At 38.1% G+C, this 24,812-nt stretch overlaps 1 protein-coding gene across 9 annotated transcripts in view; it reads left to right on the forward strand.

Annotated features, from left to right (window-relative positions):
• The window catches only part of RGS13 (regulator of G protein signaling 13), a 69,917-nt gene that overhangs the window by 29,107 nt on the left and 15,998 nt on the right, over positions 1-24,812 (forward strand). For 2 of the 9 annotated variants that reach the window (XM_064593876.1, XM_064593877.1), the window contains exons 2-5: positions 9,412-9,489; positions 16,634-16,698; positions 17,099-17,139; positions 22,402-22,470. In XM_064593876.1, coding sequence (XP_064449946.1) covers positions 22,406-22,470 — 65 coding nt within the window. In that variant the 5' untranslated portion in view covers positions 9,412-9,489; positions 16,634-16,698; positions 17,099-17,139; positions 22,402-22,405. Of the gene's footprint in view, positions 1-9,411; positions 9,490-16,633; positions 16,699-17,098; positions 17,140-20,863; positions 21,916-22,323; positions 22,471-24,812 lie in introns of those variants that run through there. The other 7 variants (XM_064593880.1, XM_064593884.1, XM_064593879.1 and 4 more) reach the window with 6 other exon arrangements.

Genomic DNA, 24,812 nt, shown 5'->3' on the forward strand with positions numbered 1-24,812 from the left:
CAAACTAATATATTAGATAAAACATGCTACTCTAGAAATGTGATCAAGAAGTCTGAAAAGAAATCCACTTTCCCTTTTAAAAGACATCCTCTTTCCTTAAACAGAGTACTATTTGACAGAGAGTAGCCTGCCCAACTATTGGCCACAGCAAGGCAGAACACTGAACCTTGAACTGCATGGACAGCATACGTGGAGAGTGTAACAGGACACTGGCAGCCTAGGAATTCTCAATACTGGCTAAGCAGGCTTTCTGCACTCGTACACATGGCCAGGATGGGTTTCACTGTGATGTGTGGTATGTGTTCTTCCAACTCCAAAAATACCTGAGCCAACATGTCCGATATTCCTTCCTTCCTTCCTTCATTCATCCATTCATTGAGAAAGCATGTGAGCAGGGGGAAGGGCACAAGGAGGAGAGAATCGTAAGCAGGCCCAGCACATAGCCCAATGCAGAGCTCCATCTCACAACCCTGAGATCATGACCTGAGCTGAAATCAAGAGTCAGATGCTTAACCGACTGAGCCACCCAGGCGCCCCATCCTGTCCAGTATTTAAATTTAATATCAACTACAACTCGGGATTGACTTAAAATTATCGTAATATATATTTCTTTCTTCATTGAAAAATGAAGAAGTAGAAGGATTATCACATTATCCAATCAAACATTTTCATTCAAATGAATGAGACATTTCTGGTGAAATTTATTTATTTGTTTCATTTCTTCATCCCTCTGCATGTAAGACTCTTGCCCCTTTTTAGTTCTGTTATCTGTGAGCCCCCTATATAGAATTTAATCTTTAACTTTATGATTCACCTCTGAAAAAGTACAATGTTAATCCCACCTTTCCGAGTTATTTGTCAGGTTTTTGATAACAGGAAACATGCTTTACTTTATTCAAGAACAAGTTATTGTGAAATGTCCAGAACAGACAAATCTATAGAGACAGGAATGAGACTACTGTTAGGGGCTGGGGTGAGACTGCAAATGGGCACAAAGGATCTTTTGGGAGTGATGGATATATTCTCAAATTAGATTATGGTGATGGTTGCACCACTGTACACATTTATGAACATTGAATTTTATAAGCAAAATGAATGAATTTAATGGCATGTAAGTTATTCCTCAACAAAGCTATTAAAAATCAGTTGTTGATCATTTTGAACAAAAATATTTCTCTACACTAGTACAGCAACATGGAGCTGTACACATGGGAGTCGAATGGAGGAGCTTAGGGTTGTAGAAAATGCTGTTGCCATAGTGCAGCGAATTAACATCTTTAATATCCATCCCATTTTCCTTCTATTAGCAAAAGTATCTCTGGCACCCTTGCCATGGGAACAGTCTTAGCATCTTTACTCTTTATTACGTTTTACAATCTTCATCTAAGGAAAAGCTAGTTGATCCCAAAAGGAACCAACTGTCTAATATTTAGGCAGCACCCACTATATTTTACATTCAAGCTATTGTCATTTGAGAAAGATTATTTACCATGACAAATCTTAAATGGAAAATGAAACAACATTTAACTAGAAAAACGTTTCTGTGCCAGAGTCGTATGGTCATCGCAAGAGGGAAAAACAAACTTCCCTTTCAAGTGGTTTTAATTATTCAGTCTTTGACGTGATTTCCGTATAATCCAACCCAAATGTTGCCTGATTCTTCTTTGCCAATTCTGATGAATAGTGCAACAACATACTCCACTGTTTAAAGAAGAATCCTTTCCCTTTCCAGGCCTTGTGGATTCCATACTCAAAGCTTTCTGACTTCCTAAGAAAACTGAGTCACTAAACCGGAATTTACGTTAATCGAATTTCATACGTCTAAAAGCCCCTTTTAGATCCACTTTTAGAACAAACTTTCAAGAGCCAGATCAACGTAACCTAAAATCCCAGGCTCCCTATCTGCCAGCTACCCATATTGGAAGTCTTTACTATTCCCCTAGAAAGACACAAAGTCCCACGTTATTTTTTCAGTGTTACCTTGTGTAATAATTTAATTGCATTCTCCAGTCCATTGTTCTCTGACCCACTGATACTCCGTACTCATTTCTGCCAAGGAGTCCTGGTTGCTCTTAAAGGCAGAGACCATGTCTTTATTCATATTCAAATGTCCAACACATGAAACTGTTCAATCCCACCCATTTTTCAAGAGCTATCCCAACGCTACTATCCCTTCCATAATATATTTCTATCACCAGCCAGATATAATTACTTACTCCTTTTATATCATCTCTATATTGTACCACTTTAAATACACGTATTATGTTCTCTTTTGTTATATAGTAATTTGATTATCCTTCTTATTCCCCATCATACTGTAAGCTTATGAATATAAAAGGTATGTTTACTAACTTGTGTTTTCCATGTTGGTGCCTCCAACCCCCAATCTCACCCAGTGTCATTCTCAGAATTAGAAAGTGCTCAATAAGACCAATTAAATCAAATAGTTTGGGTATGCCATCCTCACTTATAATTATAATATCCATGAATATCAATTCAAATGGCACAAACAAGGAAAAACATGCTTTATCTAGTTTATTTGTCTAAGGAGCAAGAAATATTTGTGTGGTTTTTTTTAAAGATTTATTTATTTACTTTAGAGAGAGAGCATGCAAGTAGAGGGAGGGGCAGGGGGAAAAGAGAGAGAGAATCTGAAGCTGACTCTGCACTGAGTACAGAGCCCGATGCGGGGCTCGATCCCATGACCCATGAGATCATGACCTGAGCTGAAATCAAGAATCAGATGATTGACTGAGTCGCCCAGGTGCCCTGGAGCAAGAAATATTTGTATTCAATGAAAAGAATTTCTCTGTGAAAATTTTGAAGGGAATACATCTCTACCAGTATTCCTTTGCCAGAGTATCTCACAAAGCTCTCCGTGTCTCTTATTTTGCAAGTTTTCCTCAGCATCTTAGATGATTTTTATATCACTCTACCTTCTGATATAGAAAGCAAGATGCTGTAGTAGATAAGGCGTGTTCTTTGTAGCCATACAGACCCAGTTCCAAACTATATATAGTTCAGCTGTACGACCTAAGCACATCGCTCACCCTGAATTTCAGATTACTTACCCATAATATGAAAACCAAAATAACAACCTCATGTGGTTATTGTGAGGATTATAGGTGTTTAAGGCACTCTTTACCATGCCTGGCATAATAAAGGTACTAAAAAATATCGAATTAAAGGTACCAATTCAACTAAACAAATATTTATTGAGTGCCTGCTGAGGGCCATGCATTAATTTGTTCTGATGACCCAATAATGAATAAGACAGGCATAGATTCTCCTCTCCCAGAGCTCAGAGTCCAGAAGGAGACAGATGCTTGAAGATGCAAATGTAGCACCTGTGACAAGCCCAGTAATGCAGAAGCAAGTAGAGTGCTTTTAGGGCCCAAATGAGGGACACCTATGGAAACACAACAGACTTTTTTCACTCTTCTGACATCTTCAAACCTCAGTGGAAACTCAGTACCTACAAAGTATAGTCATTATTAACAATAAAATCTATTTGCTAATCCAGTGCTGGGGCTCAGAGTAAGGTGCCAGGGACCATCAGAGAATCATCATGCTTTTAGGGCATGCCACGTTCTAGGGTCCACAAGCACAGTCTCATGGGGAAATAGGAATCAAATCTACACACAAATATCCACCCTTTAGATTTATAGAAGAGCCTCAAGACAAAAGCATAGTCAATATACATGCCTCCCATTTGCATATTTTCCTATCTTGGGAAATAACTTAAAACTCAATGTGAAGAGACAGGGACTCTGCAAAGCAGATGCCCTTGTTATGCTTCTAAAACCTTCCTTCATTTCCTAAAATAGCATGCTAATTTTAAAAGGCAAAATAATAAAAGGCATACAGGGTGGTGAACGGAAAAGTTTCAAAGCTCACAAGACCAATTTCTCATTATCAGTGGCCCCTGGGGAGTGATGAGAAACTTGCCAAAGAGGAACCTGTTTGGCTATTTTACACTTCACTGTACTTACAGCAACGCTACCCGGCCAAGAATGTTCTGAGGAAGAAACAGCACGAGTTTAGGTAAATGAAGTCTAGTGGCTTCGCTGTTTAACACGAATGACAACTGGGACAGAGGGGCCATATTCTCTGCCTCTGAACAGGGTTGACAAAGGGCTGCAGGAGGGAAGGCATCCCCCCTCTACAACCCCGTCCCCAGACTGGCATCTACTACCCTCTTCTTAACTCTGCCCACTCTTCTCTGCACCCAGCACAGGGGCAAAAGTGCATGTTGTGACCTGTAGCCTAATTCTCAATTCTTGACCAAGCACAGCCTGGAAGAGCCTTGTACTTCCCTTAGTCTCCTTTGATTTCAAATATTGTTCTTTCTTATAATCAAAATGCTTTCCTTGACTATGGCTTCCAGATAGTTGACAAATGCTCACAAGTCACCATTATATTTCCATAAAGTGGCATGCTCGGAGCTCTTATTCACCCCCATTTCTCACACCTGGATTCTTTGTAAAAGTGAGTATGCTCCCCAGCTCGGAGATTGGAATATGAAGAATAACTTAAGGCTTCTATGTCATCAACTGGAAAAAACAGTGAAACAAAAGACCAAATACTGTAAGATAAACAAACATCCTTGTAATTAGTGCTCTGGTTCTTGCTCAGCAGTGAGGAACAGAATGGAAGATCTCCCACTAAATGCACTGGACTGAGTCTCCTCCGAGACAAACAGCTGCTGAAAACTGCTGGAAGGCTGATGAAGTCCTAAAATTGATCTAATTAAGAGCCATGAGATACTGAGTCTCGATTTCCTCTTCTGATAAGTGAAGATAGTAAGATCTATCTCTTAAAGTTGTTAAAAGGATTGGGGGAAGTCCTGAGCTCACTATGCGCATTGCAAGACCTATATAAATCATACTTAGTAGTAGTAGTATCACCCTGATTACTAAACACTCCATAATAACCTTGGAACATCTGTAAACACAGAATGCAACAGAACTCCTCAAATATACCAGTAATGGAACCGACTGCCTGCAAGACATATGTGGTATAAGGGAAAAGCCCTGAACCAGAAGCTACTAGATCTAGTCACTTGAGACTGCACACTTAGCTGTGAGACCTGAGCCATTCATACCCCTTTCTCTTTCAAATTTGTCATTTGAAAATTCAAGGAGTCGACCTAAATTGTTTCTAATGCCTCTGAGAGCTCACAGACTATCATTTTAATGGATCCTCTAGATTAAGCAAGACCCACCTACAATATTTGTGAGACCTAATGTCTTGGGTCTGACTCCATACTTTATGAGGAAATATATACAACTAGATAATATACTGGAGGTATTTGTGGGGAAGTGGGTGGCTATTACCTACAAGATATCTCCCTAGAGCGCCTGGGTGATGCAGCTGGTTAAAGTGCCGGACTCCTGGTTTCAGCTCAGGTCTTGATCACAGAGTCTACTTATGTTTCTCTCTCCCTCTGCCCCTCCCCACCCTCCACTCTCTCTCTCTTTCTTTCTCCCCACCCCCTCTCCAGTAAATAAATAAAAAAAAAAAGATATCTTCCTAGAGAACTGCTAATTAGAACAATTGAATGCCTAAGCTTCTTTAACCCAGAACCACATCCTCCTAGGCAACTCTACTAGACCCCAAATTTATTTATTTCTGTTAAAGAAACCAGCTGATGTGCCGATTGATAAAGAGCCTATCTCTTAGGAACTTGGAGCACTTGACAGATCCTATCACATTAAAACTGTTAGTTGTTGGAGGGCAGCTAACATGAAAAGTCATCCTACTGATAAGTAATCTGAAACACAGAAAGTAAGTGAATTTCTCTTGAGCACCAAGTTACATTAACTCTCCAAATTCTGTGGACTCATAAGGCCTCCTAATTAGAGCAACTGCAGTTGCCAGACAACTGTGATGTCCCCTGTTATGGATCTCTTACCTATCAGCCACTGCTGTGCTTCTCCCCCAGGCTGTGACCAGCCCTGGCTCTGTGCCCCCCTCATCCCACCTTACCACTCCCGCCTTTACTCCACCAGAAGCATCACCTCTCCATTCTCAGCAACTCCGTGGTCAAACACCCTCCTGATGCTTATCCAGTCATAATGTTAGGAGGATTATTTAAATGCCTTCCCTCTAAACCCCATTCTAGAGAATAGAATTTTCCATAGCCCAAGTTGAAATTTACCCAAAATCTGCCTTTGGTATCTATGCCCTGGCCATCTCTGTGCCCTTATAGCAAGACAAGTGCAAAATGAAAATGAAAGACCCTTTGTTAAAAAAAAAAAAAAAATTATGAACAGAGCATTTAAGTGAGCTCCAGGCCCCAGGTAAATGTAGGCCATGTCACATGCACATGGAGCTGCCCCTAACCCCCAGTGTCGCCTCTTGAGTTCTAAACATCTCTACGGATGCATACTCTGGCACCTTCATCAACCCTGAACTATTTCCTCTCTCCTTACAGCAACCTCAAGCAATTTTTTTTACCAATCCCTCAGCTCCACAGGTTTATCTTGTGCACCATTGACATTTGCTATTCTCCTCTCTCAACCCCTCAGGGAGATTGTCAGTTAATTACTTCACTAGATGAACAGTGTTATCTGCACAATCATCCTCACACTCCCATGTCAAATATGGCTTCCAAAACCCTGGCTGCATTTTCATTGACTTATCTGTCACTAATTGGCCAAAGGAAACCCAGTATGTGGACAGTGTGAATCTCAGTTATCTGTCAAGTAGCCTTATATATGGTCCACCTAGGATCAGGGCTTGCCTCTGGAGAAAGTTTCCTTGGCAGAGTAATGGTGTCTTTTCTCCAGAAAGACAGACAAAACATTTAATTTCTCATTATCTAAAGCCAGTAAAACATCTGTAGGCTAAGAGCAGCTTTGCCAATTAATTAGCAGAGGCCACAGCCCGAATCAATAAACTGTAGCCTAAAAATAAAGCCACACGGTCCCTTTGGAATGCTGCTTGACTTAAAACAGACCTAAGTGGAATATTCCTTAATTACCAGTGTTTCATAATACTTTTTTTGACCCTCTCTTCTCAGGCATGTTTGATTCTCCAGGGTATTTCTAGGCATTGCAATTTAGCAATTTAAATCTGTTTCCAATCTGCAGATAGGATCATTCATCCTACCAAACAACCCTGGGTCTTGGCAGAAAGTAAAAATAAAATAATAAGAAATATATTAGTAGATATATTATCGTTTGCATTATCAGATATAACCAGTGTTTTGAACTGCTAGAGTTATTTAGAAAAGTTTGGGTGTTTTTCATTTATCATCAAAATTCAAAGACATGTTGCTTTATGTTATGTTCCTGAAATACTGGGCATCAACTAAATTTCAGAAATTCAAACCAGAGGAATTCACTAAAGGAATCTTTATGTAATTCTTTTGTAAAATAAATTACTCTTCTCGGTATGAATAATCATTCCACTCTATATTTTTCTATTTTTTTTATTTTATCAGATATTTTATCATTTTCTGGTGGCAGGCAGCATATACTCTGTTTCTTTAGAGAATGATGCCCAAACTGCCTCATTTGAAACAGATAAGTTAGATTTATTCAACTCAAAAGAAACCATGTAAATAACAATCAAGTGGCGAGACTAACTTCTCAATATGAAATCAATTAATTACAATGAACATAATGTAGCAAGAATGGGGCAGAGTTGTGTAACTACAGCAACTGCCTTACATGTCCTTCTGGTAAAGAAAGGAAAATGGCATAGATACACAGACACATGTGCCTAAAAACTCTTAGCTGTTACATAATTTGAAATGAGACTGTAACATATATATAATTCTTCGGTTTCCAACCAAAAGTAAATCAGAAAGGGAATCAGAGACCTTATAGTAAAAAGAGCACAAAATTTATGGGCCAGCGTTTAACCTCAACTGTATCACAACTAGTTGTGTGATTTGGGGGCAATGCATAAGAGATTAGAGTCTTTGTCAGTAAAATGGAAAAAAGAATTTAAGAATATGAAATTTTTAAACTAGATTATCTCTAAAATTCCTTTAAACTTTAAATTTCTCTGATAGAACTTCTATTTTAAAATGGGGTTGGAGAAGCATGTCTCTGATATAAGCTTTTCAACTTCTTACAGAGACCACCAAGATTTAAATAGAGAAATACTTCCCTTATTGTAAAAGTCTCTTTCACAAAGCTGTTCAGCCAAAGTATTAAAAAACAACCAACTGATGTAAATTTCACACTTCTATTTATCTTCTGCCTAATCACTTAGGAAAGCAATAAGATGGGGGCACCTGGGTGGCTCAGTCAGTTAAGTGTCTGCCTTCGGCTCAGATCATGATCCTGGGGTCCTGGGGTAGAGCCCCGAGTCAGGCTCAGTGGGGAGTCTGCTTCTCCCTCTCCCTCTACCTCTCCTGCCCCCCCACCACCACTTGTGTGCTCTCTCTCTCCCTCTGCTCTTTCTCTCAAATAAATAAATAAAATGTTGGTTTTTGTTTTTTGTTTTTTTTAAATAAGATGGAATAAATGCCCACCAACCTGGAAAAAAAAACCCTCAAAATGCCATTTTCCCTAAATTGCTATATTTGAAATTTTTCAATAGACTTAAACAAGTTTCATGGTTTTTTAAATATTACTTTCTGTCATGTTTGAAAATGTGTTTGGGGGGGCCCTGGGTGGCTCAATCAGTTAAGCGTCCGACTTTGGCTCGGGTCATGATCTCAGGGTCCTGAGATCAAGCCCCATCAGGCTCCACACTCAGCGGGGAGTCTGCTTGTCCCTCTCCTTCTGCCCCACCCCCTCCTTGAGCTCTCTCTTTCTCTCAGATAAATAAATACAATTTTAAAGAAAGGAAAAAGAAAATGTGTTTGGGAAAAAACAAATGTTTGTAATTACTGCCCAGAAATGTTTCTTTTTCAAAATAAAGTCCTACTTCTTGTGTCTCAGTCCCCCTTCTGCTTCCCATTCTACCCCTTTACTTGGTTTCATCTATAAAAATCACTTGGGTAATCTCTATTGGTCTGATGTCCTGCATTCAGGTTGCCTTACATGATTCTAGTCCACCAAAATTATAACTTTCATCATGGCAATTACTTTCATTTTCCTTTATAATTTTCTTTGAGCCAAATTACTCTTCCGCTATGTAAAAATGTTTTAAAGATACATTTTCAATATCTGAAAAAAATTATTTGATGGGCTAGTTTTATAGTTGTTAAGGTAACCACCAGGTACTCAAAGCTGGAGGGAAATGCACTTTTTTTTTTATGGTGGGAAGCATATGAAAGTGGATTTCTAAAGCTCTGGGATCATGTTTTTTTAAATTCTTTGTTCTTCCTAAAATTTAACATGTTTTAACTAATCTTATTTGCATATCATGTCCTTCCAAAGGTTCTAAGGTATAGTTTTATTATGTTATTCTCAGATCCTAAAGACAAACATTTGCTTTGTTTTATTCTAGTTCCTTATTTGATAGAAACACAAGGACTCCATTGTTGAAATTTGCATGCTTCATAAAAATATTTCAGCAAATTTCCAGGTATGTCTCATTAACTACTACACTAATTGTGGGTTATAACAAGGTTACAGGAGAGACACAGGACTATCTCTAAGGAAGATTTGCAATGTGGGAAAATTTAAACAATATGCTCCTTCCCAAACTCCACTCCACAATTTTTACATTAATGAAAATTGGTTAAAGGAACACTAAGGGTAGTTTTTATTTTGGATGAATCATATTAGAAAGGGGATATATTCATTAATTGTTTAAATATTTATTGAGCAGGGCGCCTGGGTGGCTCAGTCGTTAAGCGTCTGCCTTCGGCTCAGGTCATGATCCCAGGGTCCTGGGATCGAGTCCCACATCAGGCTCCCTGCTCTTTGGGAAGCCTGCTTCTCCCTCTCCCACTCCCCCTGCTTGGGTTCCCTCTCTCGCTGTATCTCTCTCTGTCAAATAAATAAATAAAATCTTTTAAAAAAATTTATTGAGCATCTATTATACCAGTCTCAGTGCTATGTCCACATATGCAGTTGAAGCATGTCTGAGAAAAATAGGAGATTCTGTTAGTAAAGGAGGGAGAAGTCATGCAAATCAAGCCTGAGTTCTTTACCTTTCCTTGTACCACCACTGACCAGCTGATGGAAAGACCTATTCTTAAACTGCCTTGCATCTGAGCCACTACCTAGCCATTCAGTTCTCTGAGTCCCTGGATATCACATTGACCTCCATCACGAATGGTCAGACGGGGCTATACGTCCCCATTGCCTGGGGACAGATTCGTTTCAAGATTGTCAACAAGTTTTTAGATAGTGATCTACAGCAGAGCCATTTTAACCTCTATGGGGAAAAAAAAAAAAACAGGAAACATTACCATGACACAGGTGTGTTCATTCTGCCTTTCCATGGGCAGATACCTTGCAGAAAGTAACAGGCTCATATAAAGAATAAGGGCAGTGAATTGTTTAGGTGATGAGAAACCAGATAGACCTCAGCTTTGCGACCACATAACCAGTAGACCGGGTATGTGTAAGGCATCTATAGTGCCTTAAAGAAGGAAATAATGGTGCTTTCCCTCTGTGATAACAAAGAAATATTGAAGTTCCAGTTTTCTTGATACTTTCTTACATTTGGTCTTATTAAAAATGAATATATCAAAAAAATAAAATAAAAATGAATATATCACATTATTTCATATAAAAGAAAATATGGATTGTGGTAGATAAGATATATCTTGAAATATCTTCTCACTACCAGAAACCTAGAAATGCTAGGAAAAAATATATAACAAATACCACCCCCTCCAATTTAAATGTATACTTAAGCTTGCAAAAAAAGTAGAAAAAGTCCCCAAGGAAAAACAAAGGGAATCCTAAACCAGAGGATTTAACATATAGCTGAGCTCAGCACTTGCTAATCTCAGTTACCTAGAGGGCTGGCTCTTAGGAGAGCTTTGCAAGTCAGAAAAGGAGATCTCAGGCCATATCCAGTAGCAAGATGAGCTAAGGACCCTCAGAGAGCTACATCTTCAGTGAAAGAATAGACAGGAAAGCCCAGTTACCTGCAAAGACTGATAACAAGGAAACTTGGATTCAGCATAATACCAGGGTATTATGTGCTCTCCTGGATTTATAATTTAAATTTATCCTAACTGTGTGGTCCAGGAAACCACCCCCCACCCACCCTTTCCCCATGCCAACAAGCCAAGAAAATAACAGAGCAGTCCTGGGTTGGAAGTGCCTGGGTTGCCAGACAAAGTCTACGCACATCTTCTTCAAAGGAATGTAGCTTCAACCTTGTTCTCAGAGGGTTCCACAGATAAACAACATGAATGTACAATAAAGCTAAAAGACACATCCCAGTTCAAGTTAAACAACTTAAGCTGTCTTCTTTTTTCCAGGAAAAGAACACTGCTTTTCTAGTTGCTAACGTTGCCTTAAATACACTTCCGAGGACAGGAGGGTGGGAGGGCTGGGGAAGGGCAATAAGATTCTAACTATTCCCCTGGAATCTAGTTGGTTAAGACAGAAAAAGACCAACCACTAAGTGTTCAGGAGAAAATGGAAACTAAGTAGGGGTACTGTTCCTTCTCAGTTACAAACTAGAGATTAGAAACCTTGAAAGCATTACTGAATTTCCTGGGAAAGTCAAGAGAATGGATTTAGAGCCACCACCAAGCGAAAGCTATAATGACTGGGAGTTAGCGACTGGCCTTTATAGACTGAAGGACCCACGACTGTAATAAAGGCATCTTTAGAGTAAGTCATTTGAATAAATGCAGAGAAAATTGGCAGCTCGTTTTAACTGCCATTTAAGTGCTTTTTTGTGCTGACAACAGTGTGGGGTGCTCAGTAATCTGTTTCTAATTTATGTTGTCACCATGTTTCTGGTTTACACAAGGCAAAAGCCAACGTTAGATTGTTTCTAGTTGGCAGCAAGCCAGAGAAGACAAGAGGAGGGGTGAGTCAAGTCTGGGTTGCAGAATGTTCGACCACACGCCAAGATACGGACATTGAGTCTAAAAGGATAGAGGTTGCTCTGCAAAGATACAACATGGGAAGGAAATGCAGGGATAGAGTAGAAAGGCTAAGGGGGTGGCAAATCCAGAGTTCAGGAAAAGCAGAAGCAGACTTCCATCATCCTGACACAAACAGTTGGGGTGGGGCATGGGAAAATCCCCAGAGATGGATGTCTCAGGATCCGGGAAAGGCAACTGGGCCCTCACAAGAGACAGATCGTGCATATCTGCTCACTCCAGGAGAAGGGTGATATCTCTTACTTGGTGATAAAATGAAGAGTCTGGTTAAAAAAGAAAAAGAAAAAAAAATCCTACAAAACTAGTACGTTGAGTGGTTTCTTAGAGCAAGGTACTCTACAAATCAACACTCTACAGAACTCAAATGTTTCTTAAGTTTTTACTAAAGACTCTATATCATTGTAAATAAAAACTTAAATAAAGTATTTTTTAAAAATTCTTTAAGGAATGTAGAGCTAAAATAATTGCTTTTTAAAAAAACCTTCTGTTAAAGACTGAGGAGGCAATATCTGACATATTCACATCACATATGGTCTTCAACAGATTGTTCCAGGATATCTTTCTTTGTGTTTTCTCTTCTTAAATTAGTAAGCAGGAACTAGCATTTTCATACAGTACTTAAGTCTTAAGTACCATAGTAAATGTTTTCATAATTTGTTACCTGACTAATTTTCAGTTTATTTAAAGTATACAAAAATATATTCTAAATTGGTTCACTTAAGTATCAGATGTACATAACCAGAAATAGTTGCTGAATATCATGATAAAATCTGGTTTGAAAAAGAAATACACTTCTGCAAGTGGGTAGAAAACAAAACTATAAAGTTTGTGCTTCCATCTAAATAGAAAACTCTCCATAGCAGTTAATGTAGTAGCAATTCCACAGTTAATGTAATAACTATTGGTCTCAATGCAAGTGATTGTATTTCTGGACACATCAGAAAATCTCTCCTATGTGGGAATGAAAACATTGGTACAAACTGCTGCCTATTGGATACATTTCACTGAAGAACTCACCAGTGTCTATGAGTGAATTCACCAGTGATTTATTTTGCTTCTAGAATATACTTAGAAGTATTATATATTATATAAATATTTTATTATGACATTAAAGTGGTATATATTAATTATATATTTTAAGTACTATATATTAAAATATATAGAATATATTAAAAAGTTCATAGGATACTGTGAACAAATGGCAACAACTATATAACCTATTACGATGCACTGTAAATAGATTATTTCTTAAACCACCACCACCGACAATAACCAATTTGTAACATTTCGTTCTTCTATTCGTGCAAAGAAGTTCATTTTGAAGGGCACCTGGGTGGCTCAGTGGGTTAAGCATCTGCCTTTGGCTCAGGTGATGATCCCGGGGTCCTGGGATCGAGCCCCTCATTGGGCTCCCTGCTCAGCGGGGAGTCTGCTTCTCCCTCTCCCTCTGCCCCTTCCTTCTCTCTCTCTCAAATAAATAAATAAAATAAAAAACTAATTATGTATTATATGTTGGCTAATTGGACATAATTAAAAAAAGAAGATTGCCTAAAAAAAAAAGTTCATTTTGAATTTTAACCAGACAAAAATAGTAAATATTCTTTAACTATGCACATTTGAACTTGTGTTACTTCGGTCTTAGTTGGGCTGAAATAGAAATAGAGTAAAAGCACACAGGAGTAAATTGATCACAGTTAATCAAAGACCACCTTTTAAAGGAAAGGGCTTTCCCACGTTGCACCGGTGAAAGCTCAATGATGCTGCTACCTGCTCTTACCTGACATCCCTGAATCTGTCAGGCCCACCTACGTACTGAGGATTACATTGCTCTGACCCCATTAATTCCTTGCCTACCTTTTTCCAGAGAAACTAAAAATGCTTAGATATCTGCCACAAGCATCTTGTTCTGCAATTTTTCTTGGACTGCCTTTTACCTAGCCATTCTGTTACTCTCTTCACTCCATGGCCTTTTTGCTACTCAGTCACCCCTGTTGATACCCAATTTTCACTCTGCAAGAAGATGCTCATGCTTTATTCTGTTCAGCAAGCTTTCCACTGGTGCTCTTATAGGGTGTTACTTTCAGAATCTTCCCACCAGCTTCTTGCACCCAAACCAAGAGAAATAGGAAACATCCCTGAATCTCAAGTGCAACACCCGGAAAGACTCCCAAATGTCCCGAGGTAGGGAGGGAATTGGAGAACTAGAAACCAGTGAAAATGAACGCTGCCAGCAAACAACCAACCTGGATCCTTCACAATTAATCCAAACCTCACCCTTTACTTCCTTCATCATTGCCACATCTACTTAGCTTCTGACTTTCTAAAGTTTGTCTGCCTTTTCTAGTCCCAAACTTAGCCTCTAGATTTGATAGATTCAGTTTCTAGTGGTTTGGACCTCAAAATCATGAAATACAAGTAAAAATAATCTTCGACCTTATTAGGCTCCTAAATACTTTCAGAAATCCTCCACCAACCACATTCTGATCTCTTTCCTGCTGTTTTATTTTAGCATTCCTCAACCCCCACCATTCTGTTTCTTTCTCTCTCTCTCTCTCTTTCTCTCTCTCTCTCTCTCTCTCTCTCTCTCTCTCACACACACAGTTAGAATAGACATAGGACAAGGGTATTAACGATCTCACCATACTCTGCGTTCATTAATCTTCATCTGGAGCTCTGTGTTCAGTTCAGATTTTAATAGGTATATTAACCGAAGAATAATGGTGAGTCCAGAAAGCACCCTATGAGGACCAGCTGAAGGAACTAGAAAGGTTTAACTAGAAAAGAGTCCTTTTTAGACCCTTCAGTTATTATAAGACCTTAGTAATTTGACTATTCTAAACAGATTGATTTTAATAGTTCTCAATAATTTAATAACAAGTACTTGCAGGCTTAGCTTACTTACTGATATTCAATTCTCTGTTTTTTTAAAAGGCAGATTTTACTTTAAGCTAAACTAGAAAAATTTTTCTAAAACCAGAAAAATTGGTCATTTTGGAAAAAATTTTGAATATTACATTGAAAATTTCATAGAACTACTGCTTCCAATCATCTGATCACTTGAGATGGGCTGATAATGTTAGATAAAACCTCTTTATTAGCAATGCATTAGAGTCCTACAGCACTATTTTCCATATTCAACAAAACCTCTCTTTGCATAGATACATGTGTAAAAACAGAACATTCATAGAGAGGGCAGAGTGCCATCAAAGGTAATTATAGAGAGAGTAAAGTTATTTTATGCCAGGAAAAATAAAATGCTGGGTGTCTCATGGTGTTTCAGAACCTGATTTCAAAAGGATCATACAGCTAGAAAATAAAATTTAGCATGGTGGACCATTCTACAGGATATATTTGTAAGTATGAGATTCCATAAAATAGTTGATGAATACATTGTTGGTTTGATATCAATGACGAGTAGATGTTTACATTAACAGCAGGACTGCTAGAAATATTAGATTTCTTCTAAGGAATACAAACTACTAAACACGGGTTTGCCTGGCCTAGGCTTTCTATACTTAAAAAATACTTAGAGTCATACATGTATAAATGAAGTTTCTAAATTGTTCAGTAAAGGAAATATTTCAGATTTAGAGTATGGTATTTCATTTTATATGGTTTTGTGTGTGTGTGTGTGAACATGGATGTATATGTTTAGATAACGGTTTATTATAAAATCATATCTCAGAATTGTTTGCTTCAAAAATCATGCATTATCAAATAATTAGTTACATCATTTGATTAGCTGTACTGATTCCAGGTATGAATTATTGCAAGATTTACATGAAGCATAGTTAATTTTGATTTTATGGAATTTCTTCATTCCTTAATGTTATGCCTAAGCACAACTACACACGAATTACTTGCTTTTTAAAAGGCAAGAATTTTACGTGCTATGGCAAACAAAACCTCACTAAAATGTAAATTGCTCTAGGTTTTTCTAAATTTTATGTGACATTCTATGTCATAAGAAACACATTTAAATGCAGATATCATATTGAATGGAACGAATTTATCAACTGTCAGGATAATAAAAACATTTAAATATGTGGGAAGGTAAAATTTAAGAAAATTCATTTATTTTCATATTACTTTGAGAAAGATTTCACTTAAATGCTAGAGAAAACTTGGATCTATTCTGGCACAACATATATCAAACTCAATTCATCACTAAAGTATTTATAACCACTCTAAGAATTAGATTGTATAGATGAAATGTATGCTCTCTTTAAAATAATCAAGAGAAAACATTGGAGGCAAAATCATTTTGGAGACCTAACTGTTTCAAATACTCTACTCTTAAAGTGTAAAAATGCACACTAGTTTTACCAAAAGGATATGGAGAAATTTAAAAGACAGGCAAATTAATGCATAATGTTAACATAAGGTAAACAAAAAACATTTAAAGAAAAATCAACAGAAAATACAAATAAAAAGTATAGGAATTTTTACAATATCAATCTTTGAAACTAATAAAATTCTAGATAAGGAGTTAAATCAAAAATAAGGATAACCATAATCTAGCACTTACAAAGTGGAAAAATTATTTACTTAAAATGTAAGACAAGGTATTTATAGAAATATTTTGCCAAATATGCATCCACTGGGAAGTACACAATAATCATTTTGGTTTTGTTATTATTTTCTTTTTAGGTCAATGGAATTTTTCCATAATCATACCACTAACATAAGAAAAAAATGATTGTTATTGAAACTTGGTGAGTTTCTCCAATTTAAATCAATTCTATATCATATCCATCTAGGTCATATCCATCTAGGTCAGAGAACTCTCTTTTTGCCAAAATAGAATTTGAATTCTATGGAATATTTTAGGCTAATTTTTATTTTTACCAGTAAATGACCATGTATGCTCTAATTCCAAGTAAATTTATTAGTTTACTTTTTTTGGAATTACCAAAAGTATTTCTTAAAAGTTCTCAATTATAAATGTGAAAAGATTTCACTCCGCCACTCTAAATCTTGGTATTTAGATGAGGATCTATTACTTAATGATATATACCGTTGAATGCAAGATTGCAGATATTTCTTTTTAAACCACTAGTTATTTTTGGAAATTCTTTGTCCTCAGACTGAATTTTATTTTCTTCATTTTGCCAGATAAAATTCCAAAGACTATCTTTTCTCTTCTCATTTTAGAGGTATGAGAATTTTAATTTGTATTCCTTAATCTACTTTCCATCTTCCAAAATTAGTTTAAAAGATTTTGTTGATTTTTGTCTCCTTGTTTAATCTCCTTTTTTTCTTCATGTTTAAGCCTTAACTATAATTTTAAGCAGTGTTTTGGCTAGAAGAAGTAATAAGCTCAAGGGGCCAGTCTGTTCTATTATCAGAAGCTGAGTTAAATATTTATGAATTTATCTCTTGCTTTCAATGTAGAAGGGATTATGAAAACATGGAGAGTGTTCTGTGGTATTTTAGCAAAGGAGTGGTATAGAGTGATAGTGAATCCAGGAGTGATCAGAAGAGGGAGATGCGGTGGACATTTGGTTTCTTAAAGCTTAGAAGACGGACAATAGAGCTCCAGTGGGTGCGCAGGGACATGGAACAGAACTCCAGCACTGGGACAGTACCCCGAAAAATTCCATTGCTTAATGGACTAGAAAACCAAAGAACTTTGTAAAACAAGACTGCTTTGTGATCTATTTTATGCATAATACATCTTTTACTTTTACATAATTCTGTCACTAAATACTTTATTTCACTGTGGATGCTCTTATGTCATTATAATCTATTGGTATTCTACAACTTAATCAATTTGTGAATGTTTGACTTAGAATACTAGACAATATATAAACAACTACTTACACATGATTATCGAATAGCATTCGAACATATCACTTCAGAGAATTTATAGTCTATTAGGGTTATAGAAGTCAGAAATATAAATAACATTATTTTCATACATTTATATTTATATTACCCTCTTTTCCAATGTCACCCACCTAATGAGCCACTTGGGCCAGAGAACCTCTCTCTAAATCAGTCATGTAGCTGAACACAGGGATACTACTGGTTTATACAGAACATTTGCTGGAATTTTAAAAGATGGCCTTTCCATCATATGGATGATGCCCCACTTGGAGGCCCATAGCTTGACAAGGGGACTGTGGGTGGATCTAAGCCTCTGTTCTCCTCCAGACCAGGTGTGTCCGTAAAGGAGACAACCTGCATCATTGCAAGGGGTAGTTCTGGCTAGGCTGTCCTCTCGGAGCTCTTCTGGCCAAACAAATCCTTCCTGGCAGCCTTGTCCCTTCAATATGACACACGTACACGAAAGTGTCTGACCTGCTATGGGAGACCCAGCTACTTCTAAAGCTGGAACCCCAGCTACTAATATAATGTGTGAACAACAGAAATATAGGAACAGAGTACAAAAGAAAAGTAAGATTTGCAAGGGAGTGTGCTAACACACTGAAGAATGGATAAGGTTAACTGGAAGATTTATGAGATCTGAGTTGAAATTTAAAAAGAGGAAGGAATGCAGGCTGGCAGAATGTGTGCTTCCTGTACATACAAGAGAGAGTAGGAAATATTTTCCTGAATGACAGACTGCAAGAAGCTGAAGGAAGATCAGATTAACTGGAACAGAAAGTTTTTGCATACAAGCATTTTTCTAATATTTACAACTCCATTTTAGAAACAAAGAAATTGAGAATCGAGGAGCCCAAGGTTGCACAGCTAATAAGACCCTGAACTCACGCCCATGTTTGTTTGGCTTCAGAGCCTAGAATTATTTTAATATACTTGATCACCTGCCAAGAGCTGTGGGAACCCCCTAAACTCTAGTGCATTTGGAAATTACCTTTGTCATGCTTCTGACATTGTGGGTGTTACATACTAAGCCTGTTCTACCTTTGCCAAACAAGTCCAACAAAGTTCTTAAAAATATATGGTAACTAGTAAATAGACATGAATTTTAGTTACAGAAATCACTAACGTGTGCACATAGCTCTAATACATCAAGTGAGCAGACAATGACATATAAAAAATAGTCAAATATAGTTAAAATATATTTGATAACAAAATAGTTAAATATAGTATGGAGGGGAGAAGTCAAGGCCCAGGGGAAGACAGGGATGACTAGTTATATTGACACGTGAAAGAACTTCTTAACCAGCCTCCTACTTAGAAGAGAAGCAGGGGGCCATTGGGTAATCTGCACCTTAGAGGTGATTGCAGAGGTAAAGAATCTTAAAATTTATTTTTTTTTAAGATTTTATTTATTTATTTGAGACAGAGAGAAAGAGAGAGAGAGAGCACATGAGAGGGGGGAGGGTCAGAGGGAGAAGCAGGCTCCCTGCCAAGCAGGGAGCGCAATGCGGGACTCGATCCCGGGACTCTAGGATCATGACCTGAGCCGAAGGCAGTCACTTAACCAACTGAGCCACCCCGGCGCCCAAGAATCTTAAAATTTAACTCAGGATCCAGTTATGCACAGGATCAGTTATGAACAGCCAGTCATTGTAAGAGATTTCTTAGCCTCAATTATTTCAGTGTTAATCATCTTTGGTCAGATTTATCTTTCTAACAAAACATCTTATTTACACCACACTATTATTTAAAGACCTCAGTGAATTATGACTACAACAGAATAGAGCCCAATGTTCAAGGCCATCCAGAATCTAACTGCACACAATTATCCTTATAATAACTCTCTCTTTTGCTTAAATTCTTTGAATCTATATTTGCAATCACAAGAGTCCTAACTTTGTTTTTTTCCTATAGATAAACTTAGCTACCTTGTCCCTTGCTCCTCCTTATGGCAGAGACCCATATAGAAAATGAAGTCCATCAGGCCACAACACCCATAAATTCTTATCCCCAAACCTGCAAATATACTTAGATCTACACCCATTCCAATTACAAGAAAACAGCAACTTCTTCCTCTATTTCCACTTCTCCAATGTTCTATCTGCCACAATCAGAATTCTAGTTCCTTTTAAAAAAAACATTTTTTTTTTTCAGAAACCTGAAAATCTATTGATTTTCCTCCTCTCTCCTATATCTGCAACTTCTTTCCATGGACACCAGTTGCCAATTTCAGTGCAGGTCACTCACACCATAGACTTTCTGAACCAGACTCTTAGAGATATGCAGGCCCGAACGGCCAGACAGCAGAGTCCTGCCTCTCTGTCTCTGTTATACTGTTTGGTCCATGGCTTTTATCAGAAGGGAAAGAAGGAAGGGAGAGAGGGAGGGAAGAAGGCAGGAATGAAAGGAGGAAAAAGGAGAGAAAGAAAGTGCAAGTAGCCCCACATTTGTTCCAGTCTCCATTTCCTCTTGTTTTCTTCCCTCTTGCTTCTGCCCTCCCTGTTTCGCCAAAACCCCTCTCACCAATGTTGTTGATAACCTTCTTGTTAGCAAATCTGATGGATTTTTTCAGTCCTTTGTTCGCTCTCTCTCTCTCTTTTTTTTTTTTTTTTGAGAGAGTGTGCACATGTGCATGGAGCAGGCATAAGGGTGTGGGGAGGGGCAAAGAGAGAGGGAGAGAGAATCTGAAGCAGGCTTCATGCCCAGCATGGCAGGGTTCGATCTCATGACCCTGAGATCATGACCTGAGTGGAAATCAACAGTAGTATGCTTAACCAACTGAGCCACTCAGGTGCCCCCCTCCTTTGTTCCCTTCATCTCTTCCCAGCTCTTACACTCAGTTGACTAGTCTTTGCTTTTTGATAACTCGTCCCTTCGTTTCTATGATACCGTATTACTCTGATTGTCTTCCTGCAGGCTTCACTTTCTCAGTGTGTCTCTGAGTCATGTGTCTTGGGCCATCTGCTTTTCTCAGTTCATACTCTCTTCCTGGGCCATCTTATCTTTTCTTTTGGTTTCTCTTATGTGCTTTGTAAAAACTGCCACCTTTATCTTGAGGTCAAATCTTTCATCTGAACTTGTTTCCTTTCTTTCTCGCACCTTCCACATCCAGTACATCAAGTTCTCCACCACATCTAAAATCTGCCCTCTTCCCTCCATCTCTCCTGCCACCTTCCTAATCTAAGCCCAAAACACCCTCACCTGCACTCCTGCAGGCAATCTCCTAACAGGTCTTCCGGATTCCACCCTTGCTTTACAATCAATTCTGCTCACAAAACCCATCTCAAATATTAGCATGTCTAGTCCATATTTTAAAACCCTCAATGATTTCCCAACTCCTTACTATGAAATTCATGATGTGTATGACCTAACATGCTCGGCTTCTGCATGTCTTCCAACTTCGTCTCTCATTGCTTTCTTGCTGCAACGAGCATTTCTGAACATGATTATTGGTCCAATCTTAACTCTCTAGCCTGTGCTCTCAGCTCCCTCCTTGCCATAATCTAGATTCATGAGATGACCACATTCCTTTCATTTCCTCAATTAGGACATGACCCATTGCCCAAGCTGTCCTGTCCCTTTCACTCAGCACATTCCTGCACGTCCTGTGGGTTCCAGCTCTACTATTACTATACTGGGATGCCGTGTCTAACCACCCCCAAGTCTGGGTAGATTCTCCTCCTGTGTGTACTCACGGCCCACTGGACTTCCTGTCTCAAAGTCCCCATCACATGGACTTTAACTGCTTGCTAGTGAGGATAGGAAGAGGAAAAGACAGGATCTACATAGATCACTGGCAGCCAGAACTTGGCACATAATTAGTGTTCAACAGATGTTTCGAATGAATCACTGAAGACTGATATAAAAACTCACTGTTATCCTTAATAATTCATTGTGTGTAAGTGTGCATATATGTTTAGCAAAACATTTCTAGCTCTCATTATAAATTGTGGATTTAATTATTCTTAAATTTTTGAGTTGTTTTCTCAATGTCCTGAGTTTAAAACCCTCTGTGACATACACTGTTATATAAAGCCTGGGCTGAGTAAACTGTACCTGAATTTTAAAGCCAATGTTATACTGCCAAGAGTGGAAAAAACCAGGTAAGCAATCCCCTTCTCAGAATTCACCCTCAAGGAATCTTATTTTTTATTTAGCTATTTACACTATTTTGGCTAATTACAAAGAAGCAAATTCTTGTTCAATATATTGAGAGGTCTTTCTAAAACTAAGAATTACCCAAGAAAGGGAAGACTTGGGAGTTGAATTCATTGTCGGTGGGCCCTAAATGGGAAGATCTTTCTCAGTAAGCTGTATTGTTTTAAACACCATTAGAATGAGTAAATGGCCGAGATGGGTTCTAAAGTCACAACTCTAAGTACCTATATTTCTAAAAAATATTTGTGAGATGAGTTATTTTATTCTCCTCTCTCCTCCCCACCCCCACCAGTGATTGTATCCCATTAATTTCAAAAACTCGTGCTTATTTTTTCATGATTTATAATTTTGTGTGTTCCTGAGACACTGACTGTAGCATATAATTATTTTAAATGACTAAATTATACTAAGTATATTCTGTATTGCCTTAGAAAAATGAGCAGATGGAATTGTTGGATTTGCAAGATGTGCAGAGATGAATCTAAGAGACTTCCTTCAAAGTAAGTACCATTTAAATTACATGGTCATTCTAATGCATATTTATCACATGATAAATAGGTATACATTTATTCAACGGCTAATTTAATATATTTTGTTCAGAGAGCAAATTTGCATTTACACATGAGCAATTCCACCAGAAGAGCAATCATGTATTACGCTAAGGTTTCATTTTCATTATTTATGGTTTACACTTGAGAATTAAGCAAGTTTAATGTTTATACAACATCTATTATGAATAAATACTTTTAGATTTTTTTTTTTTAGATTTTTATTTATTTATTTGAGAGAGAGAATGAGAGACAGAGAGCATGAGAGGGAGGAGGGTCAGAGGGAGAAGCAGACTCCCTGCCGAGCAGGGAGCCCGATGCGGGACTCGATCCCGGGACTACTTTTAGATTTTTTTAAAGTTTTATATTGTTTATGTTAAAATGAGATTCTTTATCCAAAATATTTTCATGATTCTAACCCTCCACCTACAAAGTGCCAGAAACCTCATGTCTAGCTGGAAGAAGGGAGACTGGTGGGGTAACCAGATGCTTACCAATTTTCCGAGTCTCTTGGATATTTTGCCAAACTAAACATGTAGCCATTTGGATGGGAACAGTGACTGCTAAAATGGAATGCATAATGCTGGAGAAGGGTAACAAATCATTTGATTGGATTGTCCACCTCAAGGATTCCCACACTGAGGATCGCTGTGTGTTAGTTTAACCAGAGTGCCTAACCAAGTCCATGTGGAGTGCTCAGTCCCAGCCACACCTCCCTTGCTATGGTCAGAGCTCCTGGCATGCATGCTCCTGCCCTGTAGTACCGAAAGGTCCAAAAATACTTACAAGCATTTGTGTGAGGTGGGGAGGAGGCTGCAGTGGTAGGTGGAAGAGACAAGAAGAGCCAAAGTTCAGCATTTTAAACAACCAGGTGAAGCTGCTGTGCTGAACGGGCATGTGTAGGGAGGGAGATGAAATAGGCTAATTTGGGAATAGCTTCCATCTCTTCTGCTGATAACTCCCATGGAGTCTCACCACCAGGGCTTACATTTCTTTCTACTTGCCTTATAGACCCACCATCAGGGAAGGGGGAGGCCAAGGAAAGAGAGAATTCATAGTCATGGCAAGCTGGTAGATAACAATCGTTTGATAGATGCTTTCCATTCATGACCTTCTCTAATTTTCAAGATAACATTGAGAGATAGGTATTAACCCCATTTTATAGATAATAAAACTGGGGCTCAAAGATTTTAGGCAAAACCAAAAGCTATTAAATGCAGCACTGGAATTAGAACTCAAGACTGTCAGACTCCAAGCACTCTTCATTCCTGTTTCCACAATGACATGAGGTCTCAGAATGCTCCCTTGTTTTGTATCCGCTGCTTTTATTAGGAAATCCAGGTGGATGAGGGGACAGGGATATTTAGAAATTACTCCCACCTGAATAGCCATGGGACGGCATGAAACTTGAGATACTCAGAAAAAATTACAAGCAAAATGGGGTTAAGCCAAAACCAAATTTCATTTCACAACTTTAACCCCGACCATAATCACTCTGATCATTATCTATCTCCATAAATCTCATGAATCTTAGAGAAAGAGGAATTCTCTCACCAACAAAGTACCAACACTTTATTTTAAGCTAAGCCAAGACAATGACGGCATCTTCACTCATGTTGTAGATTTTATTTTTTCCTATATAATGGGAACGCATTGAACAGAGAGGCATGCCACATATCTTGCCTAGCACTTACCGTTTCACTGGATGGAAAAGGTTACTTTAGGTTACTGTTTTTAAAGTTCTAATAAGAGAAAAGAACAGTGAGTCAGATAGCATTTCATGGAAATGTTTATTGAAAGCAATCTTAACGGCAGTATACTGTTAAGCCTCAGTACTGATGCGCATAGTCCACCTAAAACTGGCAAGGGCCATCCGAATTTATAGAAAACAAAAGATATTTGAGCTTGTTAAGACTCCTGATATTTTTCCATGTTCTAGATCATTTTTTAACCTCTTTGACTCATCTTCCTTCATTGTGTTAAGTGCCTCCTAATGCTGATGGCTGTTCCCTCAACACCAATTACGGAGCTACCTACGCCAGGTGTAGCCACTGGACAGGGCTTCCTTGTATTTGTAGCTAGCTGATTATTTGACGTCACTGAAAAAGGAGAATGGAGAGTGAACCAATCATAAACTGAAATAATCATAAACTGGATGCCAATGAACACACTGAGTATTCTAAAGGAGAGAAAATAAAATGGTTTACATGTAAGAATCCATAGTCACTTGCCAATTCACCTCACAAAGCCGTGAAAGATGAACAGAAATGAAGCCTCAAACCCAGTGTCTTTCA

This window comes from Mirounga angustirostris, unplaced genomic scaffold (genome assembly GCF_029215605.1).
Source record: "Mirounga angustirostris isolate CCGP_5_RB_7025 unplaced genomic scaffold, mMirAng1.0.hap1 SCAF_6, whole genome shotgun sequence".
Classification (NCBI taxonomy): Eukaryota; Metazoa; Chordata; class Mammalia; order Carnivora; family Phocidae; genus Mirounga; species Mirounga angustirostris.